The sequence below is a fragment of the Artemia franciscana genome, chromosome 2, assembly GCF_032884065.1.
Source record: "Artemia franciscana chromosome 2, ASM3288406v1, whole genome shotgun sequence".
NCBI classification, from domain to species: Eukaryota; Metazoa; Arthropoda; class Branchiopoda; order Anostraca; family Artemiidae; genus Artemia; species Artemia franciscana.
Window position 1 is genome coordinate 19,952,876 of NC_088864.1, and position 18,307 is coordinate 19,971,182.

General features: G+C 35.2%; 1 protein-coding gene across 4 annotated transcripts in view; it reads right to left on the minus strand.

The window, feature by feature from the left end:
- Positions 1 to 18,307, minus strand: part of LOC136038434 (homeodomain-interacting protein kinase 2-like) — a 121,780-nt gene that overhangs the window by 5,167 nt on the left and 98,306 nt on the right. For all 4 annotated transcript variants that reach the window (XR_010620205.1, XR_010620204.1, XM_065721517.1 and 1 more), the window contains exons 19-20: positions 17,401 to 17,682; positions 4,572 to 4,724 (exon numbers count right to left, since the gene is read on the minus strand). Coding sequence is in view for 2 of the 4 variants with exons in the window: in XM_065721517.1 (XP_065577589.1) it covers positions 4,572 to 4,724; positions 17,401 to 17,682 (435 nt within the window). In the remaining 2 variants the exon portion in view is untranslated. The remainder of the gene's footprint in view (positions 1 to 4,571; positions 4,725 to 17,400; positions 17,683 to 18,307) is intronic.

Genomic DNA, 18,307 nt, shown 5'->3' on the forward strand with positions numbered 1-18,307 from the left:
TCAATTTGGTTCTTTTTAGCAACATGATCTTTATGTGAATTGCACGACAAAACTTAACAAAGAGGTTTACCATTAATTTCAACAGTCTGATCACCAGAAACCTATTGAATTATATAGAAACCTATTCGACTTAACAACCTTAGCCGTTCCTGAGATATTGCGCAGGGCCCCTACTTCAATTATAAAACATATGTTCGAATATATACCAGTAGCAGAGGGATTATATCCTGCAATGACTAACTGAAGGCTCAAAAGAAGGGTGTCATCGCAATTAGTAGCGATCGTATCTAAATGGGAGGAGGAAAACAAAAGATAGCATCTTCTTCTTGTATTTAAAGACAGTATGATCACCATTGACTGATATTGATGATAATCACAATATTTAAAGACTGATAATCACCATTGTTTGTAAAAAAAAGGATTTGGCAAAACTACAAATTAGCAGCGATGACTCTTTCAACAGGAAAAATTGACCACGGAAATTTCGCCAATATTGTTTTTTGAGTGTTTTATATCTCAATTTAAAAAAAAAATCAAAGTTTTAATTTTTTTTAGCGGAGATATGCAAATTTTTTTTATTGAATAACTATCGTGAAAAAACTTGTCATCAATAGCGAGTTGATCAGTAATCTCAACAATTTGATCACCCGAAATCTACTAGACTATTGTTGAAAATAATAATTAAAAAAGAAAGAATATGAAAGGACTAAAGAAATAAGAAAGGAAAAAGAATAAGAAAGAAAGGACTAAGCAAAATTAAAAAGAGTTAACTAGATAATTACAACAACAATGAAACAGAATGAAAATTGTTTTAACCGTAAAATGAACGCAATAAGTTGTAGAATCTCGTGAGTTAAGTTGTACAAAGGGAGGCCACATAGGAAGTTTAATTATTTCTACTCATGGAAGTCGAGCTAGACATGTATTTGACCTAGACTAACAAGCGTAGAAATAATCGAAAACTAAAAGACAGTGCAAATTCACTATTAAAACACACACACACACACACACACATAGACAAACTTCTTGCACAAGCATAATTAAAGTCCTTAGGTGGGGTATAAATTATAAACTCCTCCCCTTTCTCACCAAAAATTAGGCATAAAATATACTTCTTTCGTTTCTTTGGTCTACTTCATCTAAAAAAAAAAAAAAAAATCCTCCTAGGGCTTAGACCATGTGCCATCAGTGTGCACCGGCAGAGAGAAGCTAGGGGGAGGGGGCAATCCCCCCTCTGGGACAATCAAAAAGGAAGATGCTAACAGATTATGAGACAAAAAAAGATAGATAAATACTACTGAAATGACAGAGAAAAACCTTGGTGCTTCTGACCCCCCCCCCCATCCCCACAGGGAATTCCCTGACGCCACTTGTGGTGCAAGAACTACAAAGGTTATATATTTACCAAAATTTGCGTTGACACGATATAAGAATGCACAATAAACACACACAAGTCTACTGTTATTATTAAGTTGGAATAAGAGATCGTAGAATAAGAAAAAAAAAGAAGAGAGGATTAGTTTAAAAAATAGAGTGATTAGGTAAAACCCCAAATCGACAGCTAAAACGGGTCTTAAAAACTAAGTGCTTATTACGGAAGTCTGATGCTAAGAATAAAAAAAAGTGTCAAGCGAAAAACGCGCTTGCGCATAGATTTGAAATCTTACAACATTTGTACACTAGTATACATACAAAACATTAATATATCGGTTATTATCAGCAGAAACCATCTTCATTCTAAAAAGTTATGTCCTAAAAATGTGAAAAATTCCTTCATTTTTTCAGCCTAGTCTACCTTACAGACGATTATTTTGCAAAAAGAGCGTCAGAAAAAAGAAGATAACCCACAAGTGATATGTAGACACAAGACGGACATTAAAAAACCTTTACTTTACCTTAGACTCGTTTCGATATTCAAAGTCTATATTGTAAAGAATTTCCAGTTTAAAGAACGTACAGATTACTTTCGAATGAAATTATTGATGGACTTTTCAAAGGCAATTATAATTTTTAAGTTAGTTCTTGATGAAGCTATTTTAATATTTCCTTTATAAAAAAAAATATTTTTAAATCGTCCATTTTGCAATCTAGGATATGTTAAACTCGCTGGTATTATACATACAAGGAACTGACATTATAAATGAAAACAAAAAGTAGGCTTTAAGATAACCAAAATTTCAATAGCCCGAGTTAATGTCATTAGTGTCAATTCGCAAAAAAAAAAAAAAAAAAATGAGAGAGGGGATGTAATTTCCAATATCCAAGGGGACAGGGAGAAAAAACTGTCGTTTAAAAAAATCTATGAAAGTACAAAAAAAAAAGATTTTTTTTCCTTGAAAATACCCTCGAAAAGTACTTTCCTAGATCTAGGAGGGGAGGGCACAGCCAACTGCCCCCTTCACCATGGAAGCCACTCGTTGATGATTAACTAGGATAGCAGACAAAGTATCTCTTTAGTTGGCCTTCAAAGCCTCACCAAAGGCATTTTGGGTATATACATACATACATATATATATATATATATATATATATATATATATATATATATATATATATATATATATATATATATATATATATATATATATATATATATATATATATATATATATATATATATATCTGGCACGTACGCAAGGGGGGGCCCGAAACTTTGTGAAATGTTTAATTTCCCCATGGTTTCTTGGGATTTCTGGCAAAATAAGGACATTTATTAAGAATCTAGATACATTTGTGAAGCCTTTTTTGGGGGATTTTACAGCATGCAATTATCCGGTCAAGTCACTGTCCAATTATTAATCCATTTTCTGTCTAACTTTTTACCCTCTTTGAAGTAATTAGCAATTGTACTGTTATTTTGTTTTTTTTTTTGTAAAGAGAGTTTGCTTTCCACAGCAAAATAGAATTATCCTTGATATTAGGGCGTTTATCTCCCCTTTTCAGGATAAAGTAAAGCTTTTAATGGATCAATTTTGGAAACTATAATTTTTCATTAAAATCTACGTTTTTGCAATAGAAGAACTACCCCCCACAGCACCCATATTGCACTGTTAACCCTAAAATTTCCCTTTCAGTGGGATATAATAGATTAATTACTGGTTCTAAATTGCTATGAACATAACCTGAGCCTAAAAAGTACTTTTGAGGCTTCAGTCTTCTTCCCCCCCCCATCCACTACAATACTACAGATTAAAGTTAATCTGTATTTTCCGATATACGTGCTTTTTGCATTACTAAATTAAAAAAAAGTGCTACTTTATATCTGCTGTTTCGAAGGTTTTGACCCCCCGAAAAAATTCTTCCTGCGTACGTGTCTGATATATATATATATATATATATATATATATATATATATATATATATATATATATATATATATATATATATATATATATATATATATATATATATATATATATATATATATATATATACCTTTTTTTGAGTGAAAAATGGAACTTTTCGTGAACGATAAATAATAAAATTGCTAAGCTTTTGGGCAGAAAATCTCTGTACGAGCAGCACTATTTAAAAATAATCCCACCATCTTAATATATATTAAAGTATTAAAATAATTATTTTTTCCAACTACAAATAGTTTCAAGCGATAAATTAAAAATTTAATCTTCCTTGTAGCTTAACTTCCTTTTTCATAGCCTAACCTCTCCTTAACCTTTGCTCTAACTTAACCTCTAACCTTTTCATATACTTTCACCCCAAAATATTTGCTCCTACATTCCAGAGCAGGTCAATGCACATATACAATACATACCCTTCCAACACCATAGTACACATTACTAAGCCACTATTGACAACACAGAAAAAGTTTTAGAGGGGATGTCTAAGAAATTATCGAACAAATTCTTCAACTATGTATCGAAAGAAAAAAAATAACTGCTTAAAATTTTTCGCCATACCCAAATCCAAAAGGCCTTCATTGGAACAGACAAATCTTTAATGTTTCAAATTAGTAGAACCACTCCAAGTCTGGAAGTTTTTATGTTGAAGTATACCCTTCAGTATAAAATTTAAATATTTCAAAAGATTCAATATAAATTTTTAGCATGACCCTTTAAAACAGAAGATTCAGTTTTATATCTTCTCCCGCATATTAATGTTTTCTTCGTTAGGTTTCCAAACACACGAGATAAAAGTATATATATATATATATATATATATATATATATATATATATATATATATATATATATAATTTATTTGTGCAAATAAGTGGGCTTTAATGATGGATATCAGATATTCAATTACCGAAGTGAAGAAAAATCCTTCTCGTTACGCATAATAGATATCTCGCACCCAGTACATAGAAAAACTTTTCAGAAACACAGCCTGTACACGTAATGGATTCTAACATCAAGAATTATTTCGTTAAAGAAGAATTGTTAAAAATGTGCCCGGATTTGAAAATAACAAAGAATTTGAGAACAAAAATCACGATCGTCCACGCTCAATGAAATATAGAAGACAGGAATTGCTCTAGCATGCAAGAAATAAAACGGTGATTGTCAAAAAGAAAAATAAATCATTTGAATGGCCAACAGGCCTCAGCATACTGGGAGGAGACAGGACTTAAAGGACCATATGCTGCATAATGACCAGCAGGGAAAACAGCAGCTGTTTGTATATGCGCTGGGAGGGGATGAGCATGCGCTATCATTGTGCCATTGCATCCACGGGAATTGCCATGATGAGCAGGTGGCGGTAAACTGAAAAAAAGCAATAATTGTTAAGATTAAAAACAAAAATTATTACATACCTGCTTGCGCAAAAATGGCAATAATCCAACTTTATAAAGCTCTATTCGCCCGATTAAGCGACAACGAAACAGAATGATAATAAATTTTGAATTTTTATTTCCACACCGAATCGATTGACGAGGCTCACTTGTCTATACCTCTTCGAATGACTAAGTATTAAAAAAAAAAAGAAGAAAAAATACTAGTACCCCGTAAGCATTACCAGACTGTGAGAAATTAGTGAGAGGAAACTAAAGTTAGTCTCTGAGAGCGAAAAACACAAAACAACAACACCATTCAACACTATCAAATAGAATCATCAAGTTAATGACAAAAGAAAAAAATTAATGACAAAAGAAAAAAAGATTCCTTTTATTCATATAATGCCTTTTTTTACATTTGTTTTACGATAGGATACAGATAGTAGAACAACTTTTCCCAAAATGGCATAATACGTATACTAATATATATATATATATATATATATATATATATATATATATATATATATATATATATATATATATATATATATCTATATATATAAAAATAAGTTGTCTGTCTGTGGATGTGTGGATGGATGTGTCAGGTGACGTCACCTGAAAAAACTGGATTAGGTGACGTCAAAACTGAAAAAACTAAAAAAAGGCAAAAACTACAAAAAAAACTAAAAACTAATAAAAAAAATAAAAAAGCTAAAAAACTAAAAAAACTATAAAGGTAAAAACCAATAAAAAACTAAAAAAAAAACTGAAAAAACTAAAAAAAGGCAAAAACTACAAAAAAAAACTAAAAACTAATAAAAAAAGTAAAAAAGCTAAAAAACTAAAAAAACTAAAAAAACTAAAAAAAGGTAAAAAACTAAAAAAAATAAAAAATAAAAAAAAACTAAAAAAAAGGAAAAAACTGAAAAATAAGCTAAAATAAAGGTAAAAACCAATAAAAAACTAAAAAAAAAAGGAAAAAACTAATAAATGACGACACTCAAAGAGAAAGCGACCAGGACAAAAAACTAAAAAAAAAGGCAAAAACTACAAAAAAACTAAAAACTAATAAAAAAAATAAAAAAGCTAAAAAACTAAAAAAACTAAAAAAAGGTAAAAAACTAAAAAAACTAAAAACTAAAAAAAAACTAAAAAAGGTAAAAACTAAAAGAACTAAAAAAGAAAAAAATAAATGACGACACTCAAAGAGAAAGCGACCAGGACAAAAGGAATGTTCGATTAGCAATCAACAAAGCACCGGGACACAGGGAGTATAAATGACGACCAGGACACAAGTAAAAAAAAAAATTAACAAAACTAAAAAGAAGGTAAAAACTACAAAAAAACTAAAAAGAAAAAAAAACTAAAAACTAATAAAAAAACTAAAAAATCTAAAAATCTAAATAAACTAAAAAAGAAAAAAAAAGGAAAAAAATAAAGGAGAAAAACAAAACTAAAAAACGAATGTATATACAGACCGGTACACCGGGATACAAATGACGACCGGGACACAGGGAATATAAATAACGACCGGGACACAGGGACACAACTACAACGGGGACACCGGGGGAAACAGGGGGATATAAATGACGACCGGGACAAAAAAACTAAAAAGAAATAAAAACTAAAAACTAATAAAAAAAACTAAAAAATCTAAAAATCTAAATAAGCTAAAAAAGAAAAAAAAAGGAAAAAAATAAAGGAGAAAAACAAAACTAAAAAACGAATGTATATACAGACCGGGACACCGGGATACAAATGATGACCGGGACCCGGGACACAGGGAATATAAATGACGACCGGGACACAGGGACACAACTACAACGGGGACACCGGGGGAAACAGGGGGATAACCTGACAATCTATTTATATGCAAAGACAATGGGACAGCAAAGAATGTTGTATATTCGCAAGTTTTACGTAGTTAAAACCATATATATATATATATATCTATATTCACAGGTGGGACATAGGGACACAACTACAATGGCGCGTAACTATTATGGCGCGTAACGACTTACGCGCGCGGGGGGGCTTGGGGGGGCGCGAAGCGCCCCCACCAACTAGGTGTTGGGGTGGCGCGAAGCGCCACCCCAACAGCTAGTATATATATATATATATATATATATATATATATATATATATATATATATATATATATATATATATATATATATATTCAAAACTAGACAATATTCTGCACAGTCAAGTTTTTTCTTAAGGCATGGAGAGGAGGCATCAAGAAGGAATTTCAATTCGATCATTTTGGAAGTAGGAACAAGATCAGTGTTGGAGAAAAATTCTAGAAAGTCAAGACAACGGTCATTATGAGCAGTGAAGCTCCATCTAGGGGGAAACAATACCTATTAGCACTAGAAAAAACTCGATGCTACCCAGCCCTATGCAAATGCCTATAAGTGGTTTTCAGGACTACAGATTTATGCAATGGAACTTACCAGGCCCTATGGGTCTATTAAATGTCTATGTGCAATAAGTTACAGCGATGGACCTATTGTAAGTGGTGCTCCAGCGCCAAGTTCATCCCGATTTGTTTATGGAGTTGTTTAAAAACAATATGTTTACGGAGTTACAGAGTTACCAAAGCTAAGACTCCTTCCTAATCTGAGAGTTTTAATCATTCAAAACTCATCAATTACAGCCATTAGCACCAATTTTCTTTTTAAAAGCTTCAAATCCTAGAAATAATTAACTTAATGCCTTCAGTCACTCACGAGGTAATGCAAATATGGCTTTTTAAAAAAAACTGGAGGTACATAGTATCCTTTGATTTAATGGAACATACTCCTCAACATTCCCAAATACGCCCTTACTGCACATAACCTTTTCGCACACGATCACAATCAAAGAATTCCTGTTTTCTATCCCTTATGACTTGTATCGCGAAAAGATGCCAGTAATTTTTTCCTTGGAAGGAAGCTTGAGTTTCTTTTTTTTTATCTGCTCCTCACACTTCTTTTATTCTCCTTGGAGCTTTTCAGCGTTAGCGTGCTCCCCTTGTGAAGCCACATATTGTTACAAACAATATGTTTACTAGTAATGACTTGATTCAGGCCATGTAATGTCTCTATTAGTGGACGACAAGAGTAGAGAAATTTATAAATACAAATCCAGTTTCTTTCATGTTGTAGTATAAATGCAATGTAAGCAATAGGTACAATGAAGTTGAATAAGAAGAATGTGACTTAGCAAAAGTAAAGTATGATTAATCCAGGAGTCGAAAACTTAAAACTTTTCCCGAGTGCAGACAATGGTCAGCGTAGCTCAGGCACCTATCTCCTGATTCTTTGCCCTCAGCCGGGATAGTAATACATGTTTGGGGCAAATCATCTAACGGATCCCCCCTTCCCCCCTTTGAATTCTATATTAATAGAGAACGTGACATTATATTCCTACATTTAAAGGAAGAAGATAAAGAATGTGAAACAAATTGATGTTTCTAGGATTAATTTGAAAACCTTTTCCCACAAGACAAGTTTTTCAAAGAAAATTAAAGAGCTCCATTAAGTCAACAACGAGGAAAAATAAAATCGAATAGCCTTCCAAGCGTAAAACTATCACAAATCACCATCAATAAATAAATGAAATTCAAAACGAAGAGAAATTAAAATATATAGGCAAGTCAAACTCAAAAAGAGCAAAAATTGACATGAGTATGGCTGATAGCCCGTATGCCTTCTCAAGACCAGAACACGCTTTACTGAAAAAAAAAAAAAAAAAAAAAAAAAAAAAAAAAAAAAAAAAAAAAAAAAAAAAAAAAAAAAAAAAAAAAAAAAAAAAAAAAAAAAAAACAAGAGCTAAGAGCTCATATGGCACTTGTGACAAGGTCGGAAGAGCCAAGAGCTCATATAGTATGAGCTCTAGCAAAATTCTAAGAATTAATAGATTTCTTTAAAAAGAAAATCAGAGGCTTAATGCCGGTCAGGACTTAAAATAAGAGCTCTGAGTCACTAGATCCTTCTAAATATCAAAATTCATTAAGATCCGATCACCCACTCGTAAGTTAAAAATACCTCAATTTTTCTAATTTTTCCTCTCCTTTCAGCCCCCCAGATGGTCGAATCCGGAAAAACGACTTTATCAAGTCAAATTATGCAGCTCCCTGACACGCTTACCAATTTTCATCGTCCTAGCACGTTCCAGAAGCACCAAACTCGCCAAAGCACTGAACCCCATCCCCTAACTCCCCCAAAGAGAGCGGATCCAGTCCGGTTACATCAGTCACATATCTACGACATTTATAAGCGTTTTCCAAGATTTCCAGTTTTCCCCTCAAACTCCCCCGAATGTCAAGAGATCTGGTGGGAATTTGAAATAAGAGCTCTGAGACATGAGTTCCTTCTAAATATCAAACTGCATTAAGATCCGGTCACTGGTTCTTCAGTTAATAGTACTTCAATTTTTCTAATTTTTCCAAATTAACAACCCCCAGCTCCCCTAAAGAGAACGGATCCGTTCCAATTAGGTCAATCACGCATCCATAACTTGTGCTTATTCTTCCCATCAAGTTTCATCCCAATCTCTCCACTCAAAGCTTTTTCCAAGATTTCCGGTTTCCAAGATTTCTGTTTCCCCCCTCCAGCCCTCTATGTCCCCGGATCCGATTCGAATTAAAAATTGAGTATCTAAGACATAAGATTCTTCTATGTATCAAGTTTCATTAAAATCCGATCACCCATTCGTAAGATATCTCGATTTTCACATTTTCCAAGAATTCCGGTTTCCCCCTCCAACTCCCCCTAATGTCACTGGATCTGGTCGGGATTTAAAATGAGAGTTCTAAATTACAATATCCTTCTAAATATCAAATTTCATTTAGATCTTATCGTTCGTAAGTTACAAATACCTAATTTTTTCTAATTCTTCCAGATCTTATTTAGATCTTATCGTTCGTAAGTTACAAATACCTCATTTTTTTCTAATTTTTCCAAATTAACCCCCCCCCCAACTCCACCAAAGAGAGGGGGTTCGGTCAGATTAAGTCACTTATTTTTCCCACCAACTTTCATCCTGATCTCTCCGCTTTAAGCGTTTTCCAAAATTACCAGCCCCCCCCCCATTGACACTGGATCCGGTCAGCATTTAAAATAAGAGATTTGAGTTACGAGGTTCTTCTAAATATGAATTTTCATCAAGATTCGATCACTCCTTCGTAAGTTAAATGTACCACATTATTCTAATTTTTTCGAATTAACCTCCCCCCCCCAATCCCCCAAAGAGAGTGGATCCGTACCAGTTATTTCAATCATGTATCTAGGACCTGTCCTTATTCTTACCACCAAGTTTCAACCCGATCCCTCCACTCTAAGCGTTTTCCAAGATTTTAGGTTCCCCCCTCCCAACTCTCCCCAATTTCACCGGATCCAGTCGGGCTTTAAAATAAGGGCTCTGAGACACGATATTCTTCCAACATCAAATTTCATTAAGATTCGATCAGTCCTTCGTAATTTAAAAATGCCTCATTTTTTCTAATTTTTCAGAATTAACCCTCCCCCAACTCCCCAAAAGAGAGCGGATCCATTCTGGTTATGTCAATTACGTATCCAGGACTTCTACTTACTTTCCCCATAAAGTTTCATCCCTATCCCCCCACTCTAAGCGTTTTCCAAGATTTCAGGTTCCCCCAAACTCCCCCCAATGTCACCGGATCTGGTCACCGGGTCAATGTCACCGGGATTTAAAACAAGAGCTCTGAGGCACAATATTCTTCCAAACATCAAATTTCATTAAGATCCGATCACCCGTTCGTAAGTTAAAAATACCTCAATTTTCCTATTTTTCCGAATCAACCAGCCTACACTCCCCCCCAGATATTCAAATCAGGGAAACGACTATTTCTAATTTAATCTGGTCAGGTCCCTGATACGTTCGGCAAATTTCATCGTCCTAGCTTATCTGGAAGTGCCTAAACTAGCAAAACCGGGACAGACAGACCGACAGACTGACCAACAGAATTTGCGATCGCTATATATCACTTGGTTAATACCAAGTGCCATAAAAACAAATGACCCTGGAGTATCAGTGTAATTGACATAGACTGACATTTCTTCCTTAAGAAATTGATAATTTTTCGTTTATGAAAGTAACAAAGGTAAAAACAGGTGCGTGGGAGGGGGTTAGTTACCCTCCAATTACTTTCGATTATTTAAAATAGCACTAGCTCTTCTTGAATTCTTTACGACAACAAATGACCATCTCAAAATTTTCCATAAGATGTATTTCGGGAGAATACGAGGTGTGTGTGTGTGTGTTTGAGGGGGGTTTCCACCCTCCGATCACTCTAAATCTCAAAAAGAGCACATAGACTTCTTATTTGAAATCCAAAAGTCCCCTCCTAAGTTTATACGATCACCCTTTCTATATAATCCTCAAATGCCCCCAGGGCATAGCTTATAACCTTTGCCCCGAGGGCCTTGGAGAGTGGGTCGTCATCCTTAAAGATATAATTTTTGAATATTCAACTACATTGAAATAAATTTTAATTTAATGTGTTTGGGGAAATGGTGGGCGTGGAAGGGGGTAAGTTGCCCTCCAATCACTTTCGACTATTAACAAAAGCTAAGAGCTCATATGGCACTTTTATAAGAATCAATAGATTAATTTAAAAGGGAAATCAGAGGCTTAATGCCGGTCGGGATTTAAAATAAGAGCTCTGAGACAGGAGGTCCTTCTAAATATCAAAATTCATTAAGATCCGATCACCCACTCGTAAGTTATAAATACCTAATTTTTCTATTTTTGCCTCTCCTATAAGCCCCTCCCCAGATGGTCGAATCGGGGTAAACGACTTTATCAAGTCAATTTGTGCAGGTCTCTGACACGCCTACCAATTTTCATCGTCCTGGCACGTCCAGAAGCACCGAATTCGGAAAAGCACTGGATCACCCCAAACTCCCCCAATGAGAGCGGATCCAGTCCGGTTACATCAATCACGTATCTACGACATTTTCTTATTCTACCCACCAAGTTTCATCCCGATCTCTTCGCTCTAAGCGTTTTCAATATTTCCGGTCCCCCCCCAACTCCTCCTAATGACACTGGATCCGGTTGAGATTTAAAATAAGAGATCTGTGTTACGAGGTCCTTCTAAATATGAAATTTCATGAAGATCAATCACGTAGCTAGGACTTGTGCTTATTGTTCCCACCAAGTTTCATCCTGATCTCTACTCTAAAGTGTTTTTCCAACTTTCCATCCCCACCACCAAGACCCCTCCCCCCAATGACAGTGGATACGGTTGGGATTTAAAATAAGAGATCTGAGTTACGAGGTCCTTCTAAATACGTTATTTCATTAAGATCCGATCACTCCTTCGTAAGTTAAAAATACCTCATGTTTCCTAGTTTTTCAGAATCAACCCTCCCCCCAACTCCCCCAAAGAGAGCGAATCCGTTCTGGTAATGTCAATCATGTATCTAGGACTTGTGCTTATTTTTCCCACCAAGTTTCATCCCGATCCCTCCGCTCTAAGCGTTTTCTAAGATTTTAGGTTTCCCCCTCCAACTCTCCCCAATGTACCGGATTCGGTCGGAATTTAAAATAAAAGCTCTAAGACACGATATCCTTCTAAATATCAAATTCCATTAAGATCCGATCACCCGTTTGTAAGTTAAAAATATTTCACTTTTTCGAATTTTTACTAATTAACCGTCCCCCATCCCCCTCCCAGATGGTCGAATTGGGGATACGACAATTTCTAATTTAATCTGGTCTGGTCCCTGATATGCCTGTTAAATTTCATCGTCTTAGCTTATCTGGAAGTGCCTAAACTAGTAAAACCGGGACCGACAGACCGACGGAATGTGCGATCGCTAAATGTCCTTTGGTAAATACCAAGTGCCATAAAAAGGGCACTAGTCCTTTCAATTTCCAATCGATTGAGCCCTTTTCAAAGTTTCTACGACAACTCCTTCGATACGAAGTGCCCTGGTCTAAAAAAAAAAAAAAAATAATAATAAGTTGTGCTCACATCGCTCCTTACTTAGGCAGCACTATTGTGCTGCCTATGATAAAGGATATAGATCCTCTTGAGCCATTGCTGGCGCATAGGACATCCAAACGGCGTTTCAGATGCTGGTTCTTTTTACAGAGTCGATTAGGCCCAAGCTTATCGCCCAAACTCTCTGCGGCGGGGATCGAGTCCTGGGCCCCTTATGTCCCAGCAGAGCATATATCCACTGTGCTACAACAATGTTAAATTGATATTACAGTAATAAAACAAGAGCTAAGAGCTCATATGGCACTTGTGACGAGGTCGGAAGAGCCGAGAGCTCATATGGTACGAGGTCGGAAGAGCCAAGAGCTCATTTGGACGAGGTCGGAAGAGCCAAGAGCCAAGAGCTCATTTGGCACTTGTGAGAAGGTCAGAACCTAAAGTTAAACTTTATAGCACAAGATCCTTCTAAATATCAAATTTCATTAAGATCTGGTCACCCTTTCGTAAGTTACAAATACCTCAATTTTCAAAATTACCTCCCCCCTCCCAATTCCACCAAAGAGAGCAGATCCGGTCCAGTTATGTCAGTCACGTATCTTAGACAGGTTTCTATTCTTCCCATCCAGTTTCATCCTGATCTCACCGCTTTAAGTATTTTCTAAGATTTCCGGTCCCCCCAACTGTCCCCCCCCCAATTACGTTTGATCCGGTTGAGATTTAAAATAAGATATCAGAGTTACGAGGTCCTTCTAAATATGAAGTTTCATGAAGATCCGATCACTCCTTCGTAAGTTAAAAATACGTTATTTTTCTTATTTTTCAGAATTACCCCCCCCCCCGCAATTGAGCGGATCCGTTCCAATTATGTAAATTACGTATGCAAGACTTTTGCTTATTTTTCCAACCAAGTTTCATCCCAATCCTTCCAATCTAAGGGTTTCCCATCATTTTAGGTCTCCCCACCCCAAACTTCCCCCAATGTCACCAGATCCGGTCAGGATTTAAAATAAGAGCTTTGAGCCACGATATCCTTCTAAAAATCAAATTTCATGGAGATCCAATCACCCATTCGTAAGTTAAAAATACCTCATTTTTTCTAATTTTTCAGAATTAACCCCCCCCCCCAACTACCCAAAAGAGAGCGGATCCGTTCCGTTTATGTCAATCATCTATCTAGGACTTGTGTTTATTTTTCCCACCATGTTTCATCCCGATCCCTCCACTCTAAGTGTTTTCCAAGTTTTAGGTTTCCCCCTCCCAACTCCCCGCCCCCATCACCAGATCCGGTCGGGATTTAAAATAAGAGCTCTAAGACACGATATCCTTCTAAACATCAAATTTCATTGAGATCCGATCACCCGTTCGTAAGTTGAAAATACCTCATTTTTCTAATTTTTAAGACTTACTCCCCCCCTCCCAACTACCCCAAAGAGAGCAAATAAGTTCCGATTATGTCAATCATGTATCTGGGACTTGCGCTTATTTTTCCCATCAAGTTTCATCCCGATCCCTCTACTCTAAGTGTTTTCCAAGATTTTAGGTTTCCCCCCTCCAACTCCCCCCAATGTCATCAGACCCAGTCGGGATTTAAAATAAGAGCTCTGAGACACAATATCATTCCAAACATCAAATTTCATTAAGATCCAATCACCCGCTCATAAGTTAAAAATACTTCATTTTTTCTATTTTTCCGAATTAACCGGCCCCTTCTCCCCCCCCAGATGGTCAAATCGGGAAAACGACTATTTCTAATTTAATCTGGTCCGGTCCCTGATACGCTTGCCAAATTTCATCGTCCTAGCTTACCTGGAAGTGCCTAAAGTAGCAAAACCGGGACTTTAGGTTTTCCCCCTCCAACTCCCCCCAATGTCATCAGATCCGGTCGGGATTAAAAATAAGAGCTCTAAGACACAATATCATTCCAAACATCAAATTTCATTAAGATCCAAATACCCGCTGATAAGTTAAAAATACTTCATTTTTTCTATTTTTTGCGAATTAACCGGGCCCCCACTCCCCCCCAGATGGTCAAATCGGGAAAAAGACTATTTCTAATTTAATCTGGTCCGGTCCCTGATACGCTTGCCAAATTTCATCGTCCTAGCTTACCTGGAAGTGCCTAAAGTAGCAAAACCGGGACCGACAGACAGACCGACAGACAGACCGACAGACCGACAGACAGACCGACAGACCGACAGAATTGGCGACTGCTATATGTCACTTGGTTAATACCAAGTGCCATAAAAAGGTATTCATCAACATTCACCAAAAGGACAAATCGGACAATTTTGGAGCACATCTGGAAGATCACTACAGAGATGGAATGGTCGTATCAGAACACTGCTAGATAAAATTTATTGACGTTGGATGGGAAAAGAATTTGGAATTAAGGCTTGTTTGAAAGTAACAACGACTATTTTTGTCACCAATCTAAGAATTTCCGGACTACCTTCATATAACTGTGGCTCCATTTCCAAATATAATTTCAATTTTACTTGGGTTTCCCTTCACTTGCGACTCTTCTGTAATTAAAAGACATTTTTTTGGTAATGTTTTTGCGTTTCCCCCACTGCTGTTTTCCGGAAAAAGCAGAACTTGGGAGCACAGGGCAAGAGCGGGACGAGAAAACACAGGCTTTGCTCATGGAAGTTTCATCCTGCTTAACATTTAAGTTCAAATATACAATCAGCATTTATCCGTCCACTATACTTTTTTAAGGTCAAATTTCAGAAGTTTGTTTCTTTTCAAAAAATTTTGATTTTCCAGACAATTTTTACTCTGTTTAGGAAAGTTTTTAGACACAGTTTTCCATCCGAAACACAATAAGTTAATCAGATTCTTTTAACATCCATTGTTATTGCATGAGAATTTTTCCAGGGGTATTCTTGTGGATTTGAAAAACAAACACCAAAAAAATAATTGAAAAACTACGATAGCATTTCTAATTTGGCGCACGAAACACAACTACTATTACATATTTTAGTTTATAAAATAAAAACGGAAAACCATGCTTTTTTTCGGTTTTCAGTGCACCGAAGTAGCAGGTAACTATTTTATTAACGTTTTGAAAAAGAAGAAGAAAAAGGAATTTCTTTTTTTAGAAATGGCAAAGGAAATTTAATATTCGAGAATTTTTTTGATTTAATTACATCAAACTACAATGTAAAATTTGTGGACGATTGAATAACTATAATAGTATTTTCAGTTCCATATAGAAATACTGTTACAAATACATGTTTTAGTTTATAAGAAAAAAAAAAGAAGAAAAGCATCCTCAATTTTTGTACTCCGCGCATCAAAGTAGCACGTTATTAACGGTTTGAAAAAGAAATAGAATGTTGTCTTAAAAAAAAAACACAAAGAAAATATAATATTCAGGATGCTTTTCTTATGTAATTTGATATACTTAATTTTAAAATGTGATTTGCTTTCTCCATTACATGCAATTTTAGCATTATTATTTTTGAAGCTTTTCATTATAGAATTCCTGGCGTTCACAAAAAAAAAGAATTATTTCCCTAATACACCCAATACAGCCTATCTTCTGATCTGATTTGTATTAATACAGGTAACTAATCTAGAACTAAAACGAGGAGGAAACTAATTTGAATTACTTTTTCATAAACCATCTTATTCATAAACTTTTATTACATTATACCTTTATAAATAGGATTTGTCCATATATCCGCGGTATCTCTATTTCAAGCGAGGTCATATGTAAAGAAAATGTTACATATCAGATATTTTATCACTGAGGATATGTATTTCATATTTATCATAGACCAACTATGCTTTCTATACACAGACCTGGTCGCAGAACATATTTAGGTCTATTTGTATATCTTGAAAGAGACACAAACGTCCATATTTTGCCCCCCCCCCAAAAAAAAAAAAATCCTCTGTAGAGTAAACCCCACGAGTCAAGAGAATTGACTAAAAAAAGACCAAACAAAAGAAAGCAAATTCCAGTATAGATTGAGTAAGAATTCTTTCCCTAACACCCACTACTGCCTTTCTTCCGATCTGATTTGTATTAGTACAGGTAACCAGTCTTGAACTAAAATGAGAAGGAAAATAATTTGAATTATTTTTTATTAAATCATTCTTTTTTATAAATTTAATTAATTTATACTTTTGTAAATAGGATTTGTCAATATATCCGCAGTATCTCTGTTTAAAGCAAGATCTTTATGTAAAGAAAACATTACATATCAGAGATTTTACCACTAAGGATGTGTCTTTCATATTTATAGTAAATTAATTTTGTTTTCTTCATTTTTGTCCAACGTCATGTATAACCAGTATCGGCTCAGAACCTATTATATCTATTTTTTTTCGCTCTATTAACCAATCTGTTAATATATCAATTACTTCTATGTGCATATACATAAACTTAAGCATCAAACATTTCACTGGAATAAAAACTGCCGAAAGAACGAATATAGGAGTTTTGCTTTAAATATACTTTCAATTAAAGTGAAATTTTCAGGGAAGTTCCAGATTATTTTTCTTTCTTTTTTCTTCAAGATCCTAAATAAATGGTATTTATTTAGTTATTCTAACTACAAAAATAAAAGATTGTTTGACCTAGCAGGAAATGCTCCATGTAGCTGAGGAGCCGTCGGGAAAGTAGGCAAAGCATTTGAAGATCCTAAATATATAGTGTCTAATTAGTTGTTTTAACTAAAAAAATAAAAGATTTTCTGACCTAGCAGGAAATGCTCCATATAGCTGAGGAGCCGTCGGGAAAGTAGGCAAAGCATTTGGTCCAACCGAAAAGGTTGGGATGTGATTTGATGGCAGAGTGTAAGGAGTAGGCCCTTGTGGAGCTGCCGCAGCAACATACAACGTCGGTGCTCTTGGCAGGACATGTTGGCGGTATGCTTCACTATGTGGTTGCAGAAGAGCATGCGGCGAGAGACAAGAATTCATTGAAGACCCTGACGGACGAGGTTGAGGAGAGAGATGTTTAATTGATCTTCCGCTATTTCTGAAAAATAAAACACGGTTATGCAGCAGGTTCGTTTTGATTATGACAACTGTCACACTTGGTCTGAAAGAAAGAGATAATGTTTGGATTAATTATCGACTGGGAATAGTCAAATCGATTGGAGCAGGTCTTAAAGGTCATTTTGAGTAGTTGTAGGGGCTTTTCAGAGAACATTTTTCTAACAACTATAATCAATGTATAGGCTGCCAATACCTGCATTTGTTTGTTATTCTTTTATGGAGTTTCATATTCATTATTACTATTTTAAAAGTGCTGCTCAGAAACTTTATTGGAACTGTTAATTGTGAAGCACAATATTGTAATGCAAGCTTGCGCAATCTATTGCATCTAACAATTTCGAAAAAAAAAATCTTCAAACAGAAAAACTAAAAAAAGGAGATGTAACCAAGAAAGAATCCTTTCTGGGAGGTAGCAACTAAAGATGGATGGATATAAGAGTATAGGCTAGATAAGAATTGAGTTCAAACACAACGAGACAAGTCATAAGGATAGCGAAATCAACAGTATTTTTGAGTATTTTAGCAATCAGCAACTTCAAAGGTGGCTACTACTACTAACAACTCACTTTAGCACCAGAAAGTTCCCATTTCCCTTAAATCTTCAT